Source organism: Eubalaena glacialis, chromosome X (assembly GCF_028564815.1).
Source record: "Eubalaena glacialis isolate mEubGla1 chromosome X, mEubGla1.1.hap2.+ XY, whole genome shotgun sequence".
Lineage (NCBI taxonomy): Eukaryota > Metazoa > Chordata > Mammalia > Artiodactyla > Balaenidae > Eubalaena > Eubalaena glacialis.
This window is the reverse complement of record NC_083736.1, coordinates 134,338,912-134,357,388: the sequence shown is the minus strand read 5'-3', so window position 1 is coordinate 134,357,388 and position 18,477 is coordinate 134,338,912. Positions and strand designations below refer to the sequence as shown.

The following is an 18,477-nucleotide window of genomic DNA, read 5'->3' as shown; positions in this document are numbered from 1 at the left end:
TGTAGTGTAGACACACCAGCTGGAAGAACTGGCAACTCTAAGAATGACCCCAAACCAATAGATGCATGTGGATTTAATGGGCTCATAATTCAGCTGTACCACCCCCCGAGACGCCTCCAAGTAGTCCGTCATTGACCAGGCGTTTCTTGAGTGCGAGCCTTGCACTCCTAGGCTGTCAGAACTGCCAGGTCCTTAGTGACAGGCCGGTCCCTCCCATTCACATGAGGGCTCATGAGGCTGAGAGCCAGGAAGAGATGTGCCCGTGGGCCAGTTTCTCTGACTGCCAGGTTGGCCTCTTTCCACTGGAAGAAACCCTGCCCCGGTTTCCTCCAAAGGCCTTCCCATGTAGCATCATTAGTGGGATAAAGATGACCACTTGCGGGGAGAAGAGAAAGATGGAGTTGGTTTCAAGCACCTGGACTTGATGAGGTTGGCCTAGAGATCAAGCAGGTACTGCCTGTGGAGCCACACTAGAAGCTGAAGGTCAAAGGCAAGGGCATTGTCTCAGCCCAGCTGAGTCTGTCTGCGCAGGACTCAGGTTGACAAGCGTCATCTGTGTTTCACCTGAATTAGGCTGATGCACCCGGAAACATGCAGGGAAGAGGAAAAGCGAATGCAGAGCCGAGGCTGGAGACCACCAGGGCCACTGGGCAGACCTGGGTTTCTACATATGCAGAGGGCAGAAGGGCCCTCGGAGTTCATTTAAGCCCAACTTTCTCACTTCTCCCAGGGATCTGCTTCTAAGTATTGATCCCTTGTGGTGTGACCTCTCATAGGTCCCTCACTCACTCTGAGCCTCAGTTTCCCCACCCACAAAGTGAACGGGTCCCAGCTTCGGTAAGCTGATGCTATGACTTTCTTTCCGGACTGCTCCTGCAGAGAAAAGATGAATGCTCTTCTCCCCCACCTAAGAGGGCCTCTCTCCCTGGGGTGCAGATAGGCCAAGGAGAGCCTCGTGGTTCACAAGTGTCCTTGCCATGGGCAGGAGGTGTACATCACCTCCAATTCTAGACCATGTTAAAGAAAGCACAACTTGCCCCAGACCAGCTGGGGTCAAATTATGATCTTCCCCAAATAGCTCTCCATGCCCTTTCAACAAGGAATGACTGGAACACAGTGTGTGTGTGTGTGTGTGTGTGTGTGTCTGTGTGTGTGTGTCTGTGTGTGTGTGTGTGTGTACTAGCTGTGTTGATCTGGAGAGCAGCAGGCAGCCATGTCTGAGGAGCCAGTAGCTTAAGTGGGAAGAAGAGAAAACCAGCTGGGGATTGATCAGTACCTCCTTCCCTGCACCCAGGTTCAGACCTCTGCTTTGTGGGGATTGAAGCTTATACAATGTGAGGCACCAGCTTTATGAAAGGGAATGTAAGGTTCAGAGAAGAAAATTACGTCCCAGGCTTTGTAAGGTTCGAAGGCCAGTCCTGAAGCTTAAGCAGAAGGGCACTTTGCTTCTGCCTGTGTCCCAACAACGGGCTAAATAGAATGGCGACAGGCTTTAGACCATGGCAGGAAGTTCCCTGCATGAGAAACCCAACAGCTGTGTAGGTGGGGGAAGAATCCAGAGACACCCGGTTAGTCCAGTGTATTCTGGAGGTCACATGCTTACTGAATAAGCACATTTTAGTGGCTAGGTGCCAACTTCTGGCTCTAAAATATACTAATGGCCTGCAAATGTACGCACCCTAGTTAGTAGATCTTTGAGCCAGGCTGTTGGAGCTCTGATGCCACAGAAGCAGAGGCTGCGAGGGGACATGGGCTAAGGAGCTTCAGGTCAGTGCAGAGACCCTCCCCATGGTCTAGGTCCTCTCTTCTTTCCAGCTTTACTGAGGTATGATCAACAGCTAAAAATTATACGTATTGAAGTTGTACAATGTGATTTTTTGAAAAGTGTGCAATGTGATGATTTAACATACGTGTACACTGTGAAATGACTTAGGTCCTCTTTTTTTGAAATTGAGGCAAAATTTACAGAGCATGAAATTAAGCTTTTGCAAGTGTACAATTCAGTGGCCTTTGGTACATTCACAGTGCTGTGCAACCGAGACGGGGAGAGTTGAGGCCACCTCACCAATTTGTTATCAGAATCACATGAGCTTCGAGGTGGAGATGGTGTGAGCGTAGTGCCTGGCATGGTGTTCATACCAAATAAATACTCTCTCTCTTTCCACTCTTGAAAATGCAAACACATTCTTGGTGGTCCTAAAATAGCCTGTAACATAGTTACTCAGCAGCATTTGCCATTCAAGGCAGATCTGCCTTTACTCATTGGCTGCATTCCTGAACAGCTGTGTGCAAAGCTAACTTTTGTCAACCAAATCATAATAAAATGCAACAAGAATCTGCCATTGAAAGGAAATCCTCAGTAAATCCTTTTATGAAGTGAAGATCTCTCATCCAAACTTATCTGTCTTAAAGGTGTAGTACTTGGAGATATTAGCCTTTCTTGTAATGAATCCTAGTTTAATTTTGGCCACAAACACATGCTGATGTTCCACAGTCCCAAAGCTCACAGCAACAAGAGTAGATTACATAATGAAAATAATGAAAACCTGAAAATATTTCTTTCTTTCACTGTGTGTGGAAGGTGTCTGCGATTACATCAGGGAGCATGTCATAGAACCTGAAAAATTTCCCGTGTGTGTGTGTCTGTGTGATGGTGTTGGTGGTGATGGTGGTGGTGGAGATGGTGTTGGTGGTGGAGGTGGTGGAGATGGTGTTGGTGTAGGAGATGGTGTTGGTGGTGGAGGTGGTGATGCTGGTGGTGGAGGTGGCTGGTGGTGATGGTGTTGGTGTTGGTGGTGGAGGTGGTGGTGATGGTGTTGGTGGTGGAGGTGGTGATGGTGGAGATGGTGTTGATGTAGGAGATGATGTTGGTGGTGGTGGAGATGGTGTTGGTGTAGGAGATGGTGGTGGTGGTGGAGGTGGTGATGCTGGTGGTGGAGGTGGTTGGTGGTGATGGTGTTGGTGGCGGACGTGGAGGGGTAGTGATGCTGGTACTGGTAGTGGTCGGAGTGCTGACAGTCAAGGGGCTGTTTCTACAGAGTGATTCCTCCTCGCTCTACCTCACTGTAAGAAGCTGCCCTGAGTGGGCCGGAGAAAGAAGACTCGCCCTGAATGTGTTATTAACAGAGACCTCAAAACTGTCTCCTTGCCATCATTCGTAATTACTTTTTTCTCACTTGGAAAATTGAAGCTGAATTACCGGTGAAAACACAGGAGATTTTTGTTTGTTAAAATGCTGCCAATAAAGTAATTTTATGTCAGATTTAACTACAGGAAAGGGCAAGGCATTTCTAAGTTCCTTAGCTGTCATGTGGCTTAAAAACATAGGATGGACAGCACTTAGCTACCGTACACTTAGCTCTTTGAAGCCATATATTCAGAAAGCAGATGTTGGATGTTGGTGTTTGGGGGCTGACTTCCTGGAGGTATTTTATATCGGCCAAGTTCATTGTTCTAAAGCCCAAAGGCTTGACTTAAAGGAGAAAAAGAGGCAAGAAAATGTTGAGATTTTCTGACAGCGTCACACAGACAGCCCTAACACTAGACAACTTTATTGCCTCAAGTTTGTTTTAGAAAAAGAGGCAGCTAGCGAGGGGCACTGAGCACCTGCCCACTACAGAGACGGAAGCGTCTAACTGTACAGAGCAGGGCTGTCGAGGGGGCCCGGAACAGAGAGCCCCTGAGAACGAGCACATGCCGGGGGAGGAGCGGGGAACCAGAATGAGACGGAGCTGGAGTTCTAGTGGAACAGACGGTATGAAAACGGCAAGAACAAGAACAGGGTGTGAGCAGGATCCTTCAGGGGACTGAAGGGGCAGTGATGTGACAGAGTGGCCAGGAGAAGGCCTGGGAGCAGAGCGGTCCAGGCAGGAGGGCAGAAGGGAGAGGCCCTGGGGAAAAGCTCTCGGCGTGCTCCGAGGACGGGCAGGTGGCCACCTGCAGCCCTGGGAAGCGGGCGGACTGTCAGGTGTCTGCGGTGGGAAGCCACTGGGCGGGGCGTTACACCGAGGAACGGTGGGCTCATCTGTTTGTAAAAGGGCTGCCTGGATGCTGATGGGAGAGAGAAAGGGATGTTGCAGGAAGGACAAGGAGGAGTTAGAGAGGCCAGGCCTCTGGAGAAGGGATAGGTCCAGAGGGGGGTCAGGCCAGCTGTGGCACAGGAGAGGAAGCAGAATGCCTGGAGAGGTGCCAGGATCTGTGATTGTCCCTCAAGTGGCACAAGAGCCGAGCACCCACTTATGGGAGGAAACTACGGCCTCGGAAAATATGATCCAAAGCCCAGTGACCTAGATCAGGGGCTCGTGAACTTTCTGTAAAGGCCCAAAGAGTAACTATCTTAGGCTTTGCAGACCAAGTGGTCCCTGTTGTAACTCCAGACGATATGTTAATGACTAGGTGTGGCTTGTGCTAATAAAACTTTATTTACAAGAACAGGCAGCGGGCTGGATTTAGCCCGAGGGTGGAGGGTGGGAGTTTGCCAAGCCCTGACCTACAGCACAGGCTGAGCATCTTCCCCGAGGCACAGAGGTTATTTCCAAATTGCCCTCCTCACACTGCAGGGGGCCACGTAGGCCTACTGTTCACAAGACAGTGGCAGGCAACGTTTTCGGAGCTGAAGATCTTCAAGATTTCTACCATCGTACAAGTTAGGTGACCATTTCTGAACGGGTGAGGCATGTAGCAGTCGCAAACGCCACGTTTAACCTTCACTAACGGTGGTTATTGTTACTGCCCATCTGTTGGGCGCTCCACGGGTTCCATGAAAGAGAACGCCGCCTCCTGCAGAAGGCCCGGCCGTCTGCTTGCTCTACCAGCCTTCGTATCCTCAGCAACAATTCGCACCTTGTCCAGCAGATGAAAGCACACCCTCCTCCCTCGGGCCTTCAAGGGTCTCTAGGATAAGCCGGCCCCGAGTCCCACCCCTTCCACCCCCGGCCTCCACAACGCAGCTCTCAGAAGGCCGGGGCTGTCTCCCGCTCATCTCTGGCATCTGCAGATGTGAATTAAGCCCCGGAGCAGGAGGCTTCCTACAAATGATCCTGTTCTCTTCCATTCCCAGCACAAGGCCCAGAGGCAATCGCTTTTCAGAAACGGTGATGAATTCACTAACCGGCCCCGTGAGGGACACGCCTTCTCCTTCGTGTGTCTGGGCCTCTTGTGGTCAACAAAGGAGGCGACCTGGACGATTTCTAAGGGGCCTTCTGGCCAAGAGGAAGGGCAACCGCTGTCCACCGAGCATTTACTCAGGGCCACAAGAGTGCCTGTGTGCCAGCTGACAGCCTTGGAGGGGGGCGACCGGCCTGGAGAGACGGCTCTGGATGGAGTCAGAAGAGGGACCGCACCCTGCTGCACCAGAGGGGGGTGGGAGGGGGCAGGGAGGGAGGGGTGGCAGCAGCCACGCCTGGGCCTTGGGTCTGGGCCCTCAGGGGTCGAGTCCGGCCTGGGCTCCTCCTGTCTTTCTAACTTTGGTACTTTGGGGTTGGCGATCTGGTGAGACAGGGGAGGTGGTAGATGAGGAGGAGAAAGGAAAGGCCAAGGGGCAGGAGGTAGGGTTCTGACAGATTCTTCTATGTCAACTGCAGAAATGAGAATCTGTAGCCTAATCTTCAGAAGTACATGCTTCCTGTCGCCTCCCCAACCTGAGGTCTAGAACCGGGTACCCCAGGGGCAGCTTATGACCCAAATATCTGTCTGCAATCAGAGCCACGTTGAGTTCTCCAGCTGGGGATTTTCAACAAAAGCAAGGGGCCTCAGCCTGCACAGGCCAAGCCAGAGTTTGAGGAGCCCTGGGTCTGCGTCCCAGGGCTGCCCCCCTCTGGTTTGCACACACCCTAGATGGGGGTCGTGCCTGAGTGTCAGCTCAGCCAGACTCTCCTGACGCCCTGACCTGGGGTCCAAGAGTGTCCACCCTCCCCCTCCCCCGGGCAGCTCAAGCTCCAGACACCTGTCACCTCGGGCCTGATGTCAAGGAAGCTGTGGGCAGAGGCCGGGCAGGAACGCAGACACGGCTAACGTGGGCTCCTGGAAGTTCAGAAATAGGCAGTGCTGAGCGCCCAGATGCCAGTGGGTGCCAGCTGCCAAACAGACCTCCTCCTCCCGGCAGCCCCCCCTGCAAACTGACTGCGAGTTTCAGGTCACTGCTTTGCTGGACGGGGCTACCCAGGTGGGACCCGGATGCAGAGCCCAGTGGTGTCCTGCCAGCCGAGCAGCGCGCAGCCTTCGCAGAAGAGCCGAGCTGAAGGCAAGGCCTCTGCCTGGTGGCCCAGCCCGGCGGGGTGTCTGGAACAGGGCCGGGCCCTCACTGCAGGAGGAGGGGGCGGGAGGAAAAGGAGCGAACAGCTGCGTGCTCCGTGGGGAGGATCCCCAAATAGAAAGGCACATACGCACTGCAGGCTTTGACCCAGAATGCTCAGAGCTACACCATAAATCCAGCGCTCCTCGGGCAGCGGGGCTGTTGATGAGCCTGAGATATCCTCAGGGGCCCTGTGTCTCTACCTGAGCTCCAAGGACACTTGTCTCTCATCGCCTTTCTGAACCAATGCCCATCTCTGATCATTAAAAAAAAAAGTGCTCACAGCGGTAATACCCTGTGTGGTTTACACTGCGTTCATATCCACACCGTGTTCATCGTCATCTGACGTGGGCAGAGGGCACAGCCTCGTGCAGGATCCCAGTAACTGTCGGGGACAGCTGCCTCCCCAGTGAGCTGATTCCTGGACCCCCTGGTTCCTGGAAGCCGGGGCCATACACCCTGCTCCCTTCTCCTGGGGCCAGTGCACCCTGCCCACAGCCGGCATGAAGCAGGGGACACTGGGCTGCCTCTCCAGGCTTCCAAGAGAGCTGTTTACACAACTCAGCCCAGGTCCTGGCTGGCTGTCCCTACTCCCTGTGGGGTTTTAATTAGCCTGGCTCTCGGCTCACAGGCTGGGCATTGGACGATGCTGGTCAGGGCACCTGGGTTTGAGATCGGAATTTCCAACCTACTGCCCGCGCCACACTGGGAAAGTCCCTCGGTCTCCTCCCCGGTGAAGTGGAAATATTAGTCCCTGTGTCACAGGAGTAGACGAGCTATTGTCTACAAAGGAACATGCACAAGGGAGCCACTTGGCCATCCTCTCCTCCCGGCTTCCGAGGAGGACAGGCAGAACTACAGAGTAGGACACATCTGTTCCCAGTGCAGGAAGCCTGGGAAGAGTCTACCTACCCCTTGACTGGGAGCTGCTGTAGCCCACGGTCTAGCACAGGGCTGGGCACACAGGAGGGACCCTGGAAATGTGGCAGGAGGCCTGAGATATGCAGGCCCTCTGACCTCAAGAGCAAAGGGACTTACCCAAGGGCTCACAAAGTGCTAGTTAGAGCCCTGGGATGAAATTTGAGGTCTCCTTACTGAGTTCCCTGTGCTTTTTGCAAAGAAAAGTGTGTGCTTCTGAGGATGAGGGGTACAAACCCCCAACCTGACCACACGCCATGGCAGCCGGTGAACGGCCCTCCTCCTACCGGGCATATCTAAGGTCACCAGTCTAAAGCAGAGGGACAGACAGGACTCCTTTCTGCCCCTTCCTCAGCTCCATTTGCATTCGAGGTGACAAGAAGGAGAAGAAGGGGTGAGCCGTTGGTTTAGGTCATACTGCAGGTGGGAAGCAGGCTGCACTTGGGGCCACCCAAATGGGGACCCTTGATGGAGCTCCCCACCTTCGCCATGAACATCTTACTACAAGTCACGGGATTTCTTGGATCTTAGCGTCCTCATTCATAAAGAGGGGCAATGGCTGGGAAGGTCGGAAGGAAGACTGGGCATGCCAAGTCATGGTAACTGTAGAGTCAGCCATTCATTATCATCACATGACGACACACAGGAGGTGCGCCGTGAGCGCAGCGTCCCGTTCCTTCTCCGACTGTATGTCTAATGCCCTTCATGCCTCCATTTTCTCGGGAGCTGCCTTATGAACGGAATAGGCGGCTGCTCAGAGCTGGGGAATCTTCGCAACTTTGCGTGCAGACTGAGACGGAGACGACTGGGTTCCAATTCCATGTGGGCTCTGAAGCGCTCCCATCTGGAGTGCTAGTATTTTAGAGATTCGTGCACTAGTAATCAATCCACTCACTGTTCTGGGGGAGGCGTGGAGATCTTAACTTCAAAAGGAGGGAGCAAACATTCTGCCTCCTGTTAAAACTCCATACACTCACTGCAGAGACTGGATGCCTTATTAAGCTTGGGTGGATGCCCAAGTGTTCAAAAGGTAAAACTCCAGATCACGAGTCATTAAGCAATCAGGCTGCTGAATGAATGAACAAATGCTGAGAGGGTGCTGCACTTTCTTACGACAACTACTCCCACCTGATATGTGCTTGGAGCTTTGTGGTTTTCAACATGCTTCAGATCCAAGAGGCAGCAGAGCACAGTGGTGAAGAAAGCAGGCTCTGAGCTCTGTGTCTTGCCTCTGTGACTTTGTCAAGTTGCTTAACCTCTCTGAGCCTCAGTTTCCTGGAGCTAACCTCTTCATCTCAGGGTTATCCTAAGGATTACAGGAGATAAGGCGCCCCGAATGCTTAGCAAGTGCGTAGCACCTAGTCAATGCTCAACTAAACGTGGCTATTCTTACTCCTGGTTCATTTGATCTTTGTCCTCAGGGTGGGCAAAGGATGGACAAAGCCCCATAGCTAGTTAGGAGCAGAAGCAAGACTGGAATCAGGTGTCCTGGGCCCTGGTCTTAGGCCGAGAAAAATCATCACATCAGATGCACGTTTTCCTGCAAGGGGACTCTCAATAATTCACACGGAGAAATGTCTATTTAGGTCTTCGGCCCATTTTTAAATTGGGTTGTTTGTTTTTTTGATATTGAGCTGCATGAGCTGCTTGTATATTTTGGAGATGAATCCTTTGTCAGTTGCTTCGTTTGCAAATATTTTCTCCCATTCTGAGGGTTGTCTTTTTGTCTTGTTTATGCTTTCCTTTGCTGTGCAAAAGCTTTTAAGTTTCATTAGGTCCCATTTGTTTATTTCTGTTTGTATTTCCATTTCTCGAGGAGGTGGGTCAAAAAGGATCTTGCTGTGATTTATGTCATAGACTGTTCTGCCTATGTTTCCCTCTAAGAGTTTTAGAGTGTCTGGCCTTATATTTAGGTCTTTAATCCATTTTGAGTTTATTTCTTGTGTATGGTGTTAGGGAGTGTTCTAACTTCATTCTTTTACATGTAGCTGTCCAGTTTTCCCAGCACCACTTATTGAAGAGGCTGTCTTTTCTCCATTGTATATTCTTGCCTCCTTTGTCAAAGGTAAGGTGACCATATGTGCATGGGTTTATTTCTGGACTTTCTATCCTGTTGCACTGATCTGTTTCTGTTTTTGTGCTAGCACCATACTGTCTGGATTACTGTAGCTTTGTAGTACAGTCTGAAGTCAGGGAGCCTGATTCCTCCAGCTCTGTTTTTCTTTCTCAAGATTGCTTTGGCTATTTGGGGTCTTTTGTGTTTCCATACAAATTGTAAAATTTTTTGTTCTAGTTCTGTGAAAAATGCCATTGGTATCACCTCACAGAGGTCAGAATGGCCATCATCAAAAAATCTACACACAATAAATGCTGGAGAGGGTGTGGAGAAAAGGGAACCCTCTTGCACTGTTGGTGGGAATGTACATTGATACAGCCACTATGCAGAACAGTATGGAGGTTCCTTAAAAAACTAAAAATAGAACTACCATATGACCCAGCAATCCCTCTACTGGGCATATACCCTGAGAAAACCATAATTCAAAAAGAGACATGAACCACAATGTTCACTGCAGCACTATTTACAACAGCCAGGACATGGAAGCAACCTAAGTGTCCACTGACAGATGAATGGATAAAGAAGATGTGGCACATATATACAATGGAATATTACTCAGCCATGAAAAGAAATGAAATTGGGCTTCCCTGGTGGCGCAGTGGTTGAGAATCTGCCTGCCAATGCAGGGGACACGGGTTCGAGCCCTGGTCTGGGAAGATCCCACATGCCGCGGAGCAACTAGGCCCGTGAGCCACAACTACTGAGCGAGCCATAACTACTGAGCCTGCGCGTCTGGAGCCTGTGCTCCGCAACAAGAGAGGCCGCGATAGTGAGAGGCCCGTGCACCGCGATGAAGAGTGAGAGGTCCGCGCACCGCGATGAAGAGTGGCTCCCACTTGCTGCAACTAGAGAAAGCCCTCGCACAGAAACGAAGATCCAACACAGCCAAAAATAAATAAATAAATATTAAAAAAAAAAAAAAAAGAAATGAAATTGAGTTATCTGTAGTGAGGTGGATGGACCTAGAGTCTGTCCTACAGAGTGAAGTCAGTCAGAAAGAGAAAAACAAATACTGTATGCTAACACATATGTATGGAATCTAAAAAAACAAAAAAAAAAGGTTCTAATGAACCTAGGGGCAGGACAGGAATAAAGACACAGACATAGAGAATGGACGTGAGGACACAGGGAGGGGGCAGGGTAAGCTGGGATGAAGTGAGAGAGTGGCATGGACATATATACACTACCAAATGTAAAATAGATAGCCACTGGGAAGCAGCTGCATAGCACAGGGAGATCAGCTCGGTGCTTTGTGTCCATCTACAGGGGTGGGATAGGGAGGGTGGGAGGGAGACCCAAGAGGGACGGATATGCAGATATGTGTATACATATAGCTGATTCACTTTGTTATCCAGCAGAAACTAACACAACACTGTAAAGCAATTATACTCCAATAAAAATGTTAAAAAAAAAATTCACATGGAAATCCCAGGGCTGTTTCAAAGAACTCTACTTTGGGACTGATATAATTTTATTAACAGAACTTGACTTGAAATTTGCTTTTTTTTGTTGTTGTTGTTAGTCTGTTTCTTGGGAAAGGACAAAAAAAAAACAAGTAAGCTGAATGTCTGTGTCAGACCTCTATGCTGAGGATGCAGGCAGGACAAGGGAAGGTGGTGCTAGGGATGTGCTTCCAGAGGCACACAGTTTCCTGGGGCTGGGGTGTGGGGTGTCATCCCTGGATGTTACAAAGCATCCGAGGGAGCGCAAGCATTGAAAACAGCCGAGATCCAGTCCAGGCCACACCTGGGAGGTGCCAGCCCAGCTCCCACAAAGGACTGCTTTCTGCTGCTGCCATCCTGGGCCCTGTATTAACTTATCTGGACAGCAGGTTTCATGGTGAACTGACTGGCCATTCTGCTTTGAATCTGTCCGTCTCTGTCCACAAACACGGGGCTGCTCAGCTACTCAGCGTGTGGAGCAGAGCTCCGTGTGGGCACCAGGTACCTTCCTGAAGCTGCAGGGATTGACCAGCTGCGAGAATTCAGCTGTGCTCAAACCAGGAACTGCTCAAACCAGAACTGGCTGCATCAGCAGTGCCTGGCTCGGCCAGACTCCAAGCATAGCCATCAGGCACAGCCATCAGGCACGGCCAAAGGAGCGGGTGCCCTCAGTGTCAGCTCCTTCAGAGGCCATGTGCATCTTCCAAGAAGATGAATGTGATTTTTACCTTTTGGAGCCCAAGGCTTGGTTTTTGGATCCCCTCAACTGGGGAAAATCCATGGTCTTCTAGGACAGCGTGCCTTTTCAGAAACAGCTCACTCGGAGCCACTGGCGGAGAATAAGGTGTGCCACAGAGGAGGGAGACGGGCTGATTTTGATCAATACCGAGGTGTGACTCTAAAGCAATGAATGTGAATTTTTGGCAAGACTTACAAAGGACTCTAAAGGCCACCTGCAAAGAGAAGCTTAGCCCGGAAATGGCGTGAGCAAGGGCCGCTTCTCCAGAGTGAGGGCACGGGTGGCAGCTCCAAGAACCTGTTCTAGGAACAACCCATCCTGCGCTGAGATCTACACTGATCAAAACCAAAACAATTACTTACTAGTCACACTTTTTAAAAGGGTGTTGGTGGGGCACATGGGGGGAAGGGGAAGAGGATCCTGCATCTACAACCCACCCACTCTTTTCCCCTAGGGATAGAAACAAGCGTGAAACAAAGGAGAAACTGCAAGGCCCGTTGAAACTGACCACGAACTCTTGATGAAACAAAGGAGAAACTGCAAGGCCCCTTGAAACAGACCACGAACTCTGGATGAAACAAAGGAGAAACTGCAAGGCCCTTTGAAACTGACCATAAACTCTGGATGAAACAAAGGAGAAACTGCAAGGCCCCTTGAAACTGACCATCAATTCTGGATGCATTACCAAGAGGCTTTCCTTCACTGACTTAGTTCTTGACCATAAAAGAGAAGCAAGAACTAAAAAGGGTAATTAGGATGGAGGGTAGAGATTGCCATGGAAAGATGCCTGACGGGAGGGCTGGCAATTTGGAGGACAGGCCAAAGTAATTGCTCCCTCTCTGCCATCCCATCTTTCCGCCATCTCTGTGAGAGCTGGAACTCCAGTAAACAAAGTTTTGTAAATGTCTCAACTGGATACCACATTTCCAGTACATTGTTGGTGGCAGACAACCAGGGCAAAAAAGAGCAACAGGATTGCAACAATGTGCCCGCACACTTGTGCCCAGATCAGAATCCTCAGCTAAATAGAAAACTGACTTACTGAAAGTGGATTGCCCTTGGAATTGGAGAAGCCAGGCCCTCTAGTTATGTGAAATGACATTACCTCAGGGCCCCCAGCTCCCAGTTCTCTGAACAGGAAGGAAGCAGACCCACGGGTCTAGAAGAGCCATTTCCTCTCTGCTCTATTAATTGCAGAGATTAAGTGAGCCACTCCTTTGTGGACCTAATACACTGAGATAACAGCCATTGTGTTTGCGGCACCTCCTACTAACTGAGGTAACCCTGGTAGACTGGCGAGGTTGCAGGCTTTTATTGCCAGATTCAACCAACCAATGGCTCTCTGGAATCCCTAACCCTGAGTTTCGGACCCATGGATGACATCTGAGTTCCAAGGGAGGAAAGCAGAAATTTGTCACATGAGTTTTTGAAAGGACATCAGGGCCAGAGAATCGAATGGGAATATCTTTCTGTGCCCTACTCACCGGCTTCCTGCTCTCAGTGGTACTAGAAAGCTAATATAATATATCTAGTGCCTGTCATCCCCACATTCCTGGTTTCTATTAAGGGAAAAAGTAGGTCTTTTTCCCTTTGCACCCTTCGTCTCTTTCCAGTTGAACGGGTGCAGTGCAGAGAGAGCTGGACTGGGAATCCACATGGAACCTTGGACTCTATTTCCTGCTCTTCCAAAAACTCACAAGGGGCAAGGTCAGCTCATCTCCTAGATCCTTTCTAGGTCAGATTTCAGTTCCTTCCATTTTGGGTTGGTTGCTTGCCACCAAGTTCGCACAGAGAATTTCAATAACACATCTTACGTTCAAGTTTAAGATTAGAAGCATTCAAAACCCCCCTCCCCCCGATAGCCCATTGTCTGACCGATTCCTGGAGCTTTCTGGGCTCCTGACGATTTCCCACCACGGCGAAATGGGGAAGCATGCTCTTGATTACAAGCCGACTTTTCCAGTCATCCATTGTTTGACCTGCAATTTTATTCTTGACTCTCCAAGGCGCTTCCCAAACGACCTAGACACAGGGCTTAGGGAGACAAAAAGTACACTGTCTTTCAGATATGAAGATGAGACCATTGACCCCGTGAATCACAGACTTGCATTCTGAGGACAGGTTTAGGTGGAGTCAGCCACGTTCGTTTTCCTGTCTCTCTTCCCACCCCACCACCCTCATGGAGCCCCTCCCACCTCCAGGGATGAAGGGCACCTCTGGGAGGCACTTGGCTGGGATGAGACCGCAGTCCCTGGCCATGAGGCAGAGTGAAGTTCACTGGAGAGCTGAGGGATGGGTGGAGAAGCAGCCCAATGTACCTTAAATAACAGCGGGCTTAAAGGCAGGGAATGGGGCTCCTGGGTCTGGCTTTGCTTGTGTGGTACGCAGTGAGATCTGGGGAAAGGCTTTTCTGTTTTCTGACACAGTTTTTTGTTTTTTGTTTTTTTAATATGAAAACCATGGTGGTTGGATCAGGTGATGGCTTATTGCCCCTTCAGCTCTACTGAAGCCTTTGGCCCATAGAAGGAGCAACTCCCCACTCTGCCCGTTAGCACCCAGCCAAGTGAGCTGACTAACAGGTCATAACCTGACAGTCAATGGAAAGAAGCAATGGACGTTGGAAGGGGCTCATGAAACCCTGGTGCACTGGTTTACAAAAAACTAACCGAGCCGGCTGCGATCACGGCTGCCCCAATTTATGCCCTCCATGACAGATGAGCGGACACGTGCAAACCCAAGTACAGAGGATTTTTTTCGTTTTGTTTCATTTCTTTTTGTTCTCACAATGTAGACATGGAATAAGAGCTCTGCTAAGACATTCATATGTGAGGGAAGCTCTCCTTCCCATAGATCTACTTGGCAGTACAAAACCAGGTCTAAAATTTCCATGTCCAGATGCCTGGCTCTGGAAAAATGGAGAAGTACTTTCCCCATTCTCCCACTGAGTACAACTGAAACCTCTGGACATTACATATAAAACAAACATAAGAAGACCCTGAAAGGTGGAGAGAAGAAAACAGGCTGGGTAGGGACCTTGGGACCTAAGGAACAACACGGTGGCGAGCTCCCTGGGTTTTCATTCTGCCTCACAGATCCCAGATCAGGACCTGAAGAAGCCAACAATCCAAAGTGCCAATGAACGCAGACAAAGAGTCTCCAGCAAAAGCCAAAGGACCGGGAAAGGGGCAGCCTCCCAAGACCGAAAACTTTTATACAAGAACCACTCTAATTCAGCTAAACACCATAGAAAAAAGGGTGGTCCCACCCAGCCCCATCAGTAAAGGCCAACTGGGGGCCTAGAATCCACTCCCACAGAGTAGTAATGAGTCATCTCTCCCTGTCCCTGCTAGGGTGGTGTTAGAAGAGGCCTCATAGAGAGCCAGGACCTTTGCCCCTGGCACAGTGGTAATAGGTCCACATCCCATCCCTTCCAGTGTCAGTGGAGATCACATGGGGAACAGTAACGAGGCACTCCTACCCATCCCAGCCAGGGTGGCAATAGTGGAAGCCCAGTGGGGAGCTGGAACTGTCACCACTGCCCAGCAGTAATGAGAAGCCCCGACCTCCCCGGTGTCAATGAAGGCTAAGTGGGGAACCTGGATTTCCATAGCTACCTGGCAGAAATGAGAGCGTGCTCCCCTTTCCCTGCCAGAGCATTGTCAGAGGAAGTCAGCTAAAACAGAAGATCTAAATAAGTGCTGAAAAATATGCTTCAGGTATGGAAGGGGAATCAAGACATTCTTAGATGAAGGAAAACTAAAAAGGAAAACTAAAAAGGAAAACTAAAAAGGAAAACTAAAAAGGAAAACTAAAAAGGAAAACTAAAAAGGAAAACTAGGGGCTTCCCCGGTGGCGCAGTGGTTGAGAATCTGCCCGCCAATGCAGGGGACACGGGTTCGAGCCCTGGTCTGGGAAGATCCCACGTGCCGCGGAGCAACTAGGCCCGTGAGCCACAACTACTGAGCCTGCGCGTCTGGAGCCTGTGCTCCGCAACAAGAGAGGCCGCGATAGTGAGAGGACCGCGCACCGCGATGAAGAGTGGCCCCCGCTTGCCACAACTAGAGAAAGCCCTCGCACAGAAACGAGGACCCAACACAACCAAAAATAAATAAATAAATAAATAAATTAAAAAAAAAAAAAAAAAGGAAAACTAAAAGAATTTGTTAACAACAGACCTCTCCTAAGAGAATGGCTAAAGGAAGTTCTCTGAACAGAAAGGAAATGATAAAAGAAGAAATTCTGGACATCACCAAGGAAGAAAGAACAATGGAAAGAGAAAAAATATGGGTAAATAGAATAGACTTTCCTTTTCCTTTCAAGTTTTCTAAATTATGTTTGGTGGTTGAAGCACCAATTATAACAGTGCATGCTGTGGTTCTAAATGTATGTGCGAGAAATATTTAACGATTACATTATAAACAGAGGAGGGTGGTAAAGCAGTGGAAAGAGAGGTAAGGTTTCTATACTTCACTTGAACTGGTAAAATGTTGACATCAGTAGACGCTTATAAGTTATGTATATACGATGTAATACCTAGAGCCACCAAGAAAAATGGTATACGAAAAGAAACATTCAAAACACTGTACGTGAATCATCAAATGGAATTCTAAAAAATATTCAAGTCACCCACAGGAAGACAGGAAAAAGAAAATAGAGAAACAAAAATAGAGAGCAAACAAATTAAAAATAAATTGGCAGAATTAAGCACTAACATCAATTGCTACATTAAGTGAAAATGATCTAAATACACCTATTAAAAGACAGAAATTGACAGAGTCAATAAAAAAACATAAGCCAACTATATGATGTCTGCAAGATGCTCACCTCAAATATAATGATATGGGCATGTAGAAAGTAAAAGGATGAAAAACGTGCAAATGTTAATTTAAAAAAAAAGGAGCAGGGGTGGCTCTAGTAATACCAGATAAAGTAGCTTCAGAACAAAGAAAATTACCAGGCACAGAGAGGGGCATTACATTATGGAAAAAGGGTCAATCTGCCAAGAAGAAAAAGTAATCCTAAATGTGTATGCACCAAACCACAGAGCTACATGATATATGGAGCAAAAATTAACATAACTGAAAGGAGAAATTTACATTTATAGTGGAGACTTCAATGTCTTCTCTCAATAATTGATAGAACAATTAGACAAAAAATCAGCAAGATATAGAAGAACTGAACACCACCACCATCTAATAGGATCTAATTGACATTTATAGAACACTCCACCAAGAAACAGGAAAATTTACATTCTTTTCAAGCATTCAAGAAATATATACCAAGATAGACATATTCTGGACTATAAGACAATCCACAACATTTTTAAAAAGTTGAAGTAATACATGATGGCTTAGTACATTGTGAATGTACTAATGCCACTGAATTGTTACGTGAATTTCACCTTTATTTAAAAAAATCAATACCACCAAATACTGGCAACAATGGGAGAAACTGGATTACTCATACACTGTTGGAGGGAATGAAAGCTGGCACTTTCTTAAAAACTGAACATGCAACTCCTACATGACCCAGCAATTGCACTCCTGGGTATTTATCCCACAGGAATGAAAACTTGTAGTCATACAAAAATTTGTAAACAAGTGTTTATAGTAGATTTATTCATGATAGCCCCAAACTGGAAACAACCCAGAAATCTTTCAATGAACGAAGGATTAAACAAACTGGTACCTGTATACCATGGTATACTCCTCAGCAAAAAAAAGACACGACTGTTGATATAATGACCTGGATGAATCTGCAGAGAATTATGCTGAGTGAAAAAAAAAAAAGCAACCCCTCCAAACTTACATACTGTGTGATTCCATTTATATAATTCTTAAAATAACAAAACTATAGAAATGGACTGATTAGACGTTGCCAAAGGGTAAGGAGGAGGTTGGTGTGGGAAGGAAGTGGATGTGTCCATAAACGGGCAAAATGAGGGATTCATGTGGAGATGGAAATGTTCTGTACCTTGACTGTACCCATGTCAGCATCCTGGTTGTCAGCATCCTGGTTGTGATATTATACTACAGTTTTGCAAGATGTTATCATTAGGCGAAGCTGGCTAAAGGGTACATGGGATCTATTTGCATTATTTCTTACACCTGCATGTGAATCTACAATTATCTCAAAACGACAAATTCAATTAAAATCATATGACCGTATTATGTGATGCAGAAAACGGACTTCGCAAAATTCAACACCCATTCACGATGAAAACTCTCAGAAAACCAGAACTAGAGGGGAACTTCCTCCACTTGAGGGGAACTTCCTCAACTTGATAAAGAACATCTACAGTATATCTACAGCTAACATCACACTTAATGATTAAAGACTGAATGCTTTCCCTCCACGATTGGTAGCAAGGCAAGGATATCTTCTCTCTTCACTGCTTGTATCAAATCGGAATGTTGTACATCTTAGACTTACACCATGTTGTGTGTCAAATATATCTCAATAAAACAAAAACACAGTACTGGAAGTTCTAGCTAGTTCATTAAGGCAAGAGAACTAATAAAAGGCATACATATTAGAAGCAAAACTATATTTATAGGTGATATGATTGTCTACATGGAAATCTTAAGAAATTTACAAAGTAACTCCCAGAACTAATAAGTAAGTTCAGGAAGTTCTCAGGATACAAGATCAACATATAAAAATCAATTGCACTGGGACTTCCCTGGTGGCGCAGTGGTTAAGAATCCGCCTGCCAATGCGGGGGACACGGGTTCGATCCCTGGTCCGGGAAGATCCCACATGCCGCGGAGCAACTAAGCCCGTGCGCCACAACTACTGAGCCTCCGCCCTAGAGCCCGCGAGCCGCAACTACTGAGCCCACGTGCTGCAACTACTGAAGCCCATGCGCCTAGAGCCCGTGCTCCGCAACAAGAGAAGCCACTGCAGTGGGAAGCCACGCACCACAACGAAGAGTAGCCCCCGCTCGCTGCAACTAGAGAAAACCCGCGCG

The 18,477-nt window shown here is 48.4% G+C and overlaps 1 protein-coding gene across 2 annotated transcripts in view; it reads right to left on the bottom strand.

Annotated features, from left to right (window-relative positions):
- MAMLD1 (mastermind like domain containing 1) overlaps positions 1 to 13,478 on the bottom strand; it is a 53,651-nt gene extending 40,173 nt beyond the window's left edge. For both annotated transcript variants that reach the window (XM_061178058.1, XM_061178059.1), the window contains exon 1: positions 13,383 to 13,478. In XM_061178058.1, coding sequence (XP_061034041.1) covers positions 13,383 to 13,478 — 96 coding nt within the window. The remainder of the gene's footprint in view (positions 1 to 13,382) is intronic.
- Positions 13,479 to 18,477: the final 4,999 nt, after the last annotated feature.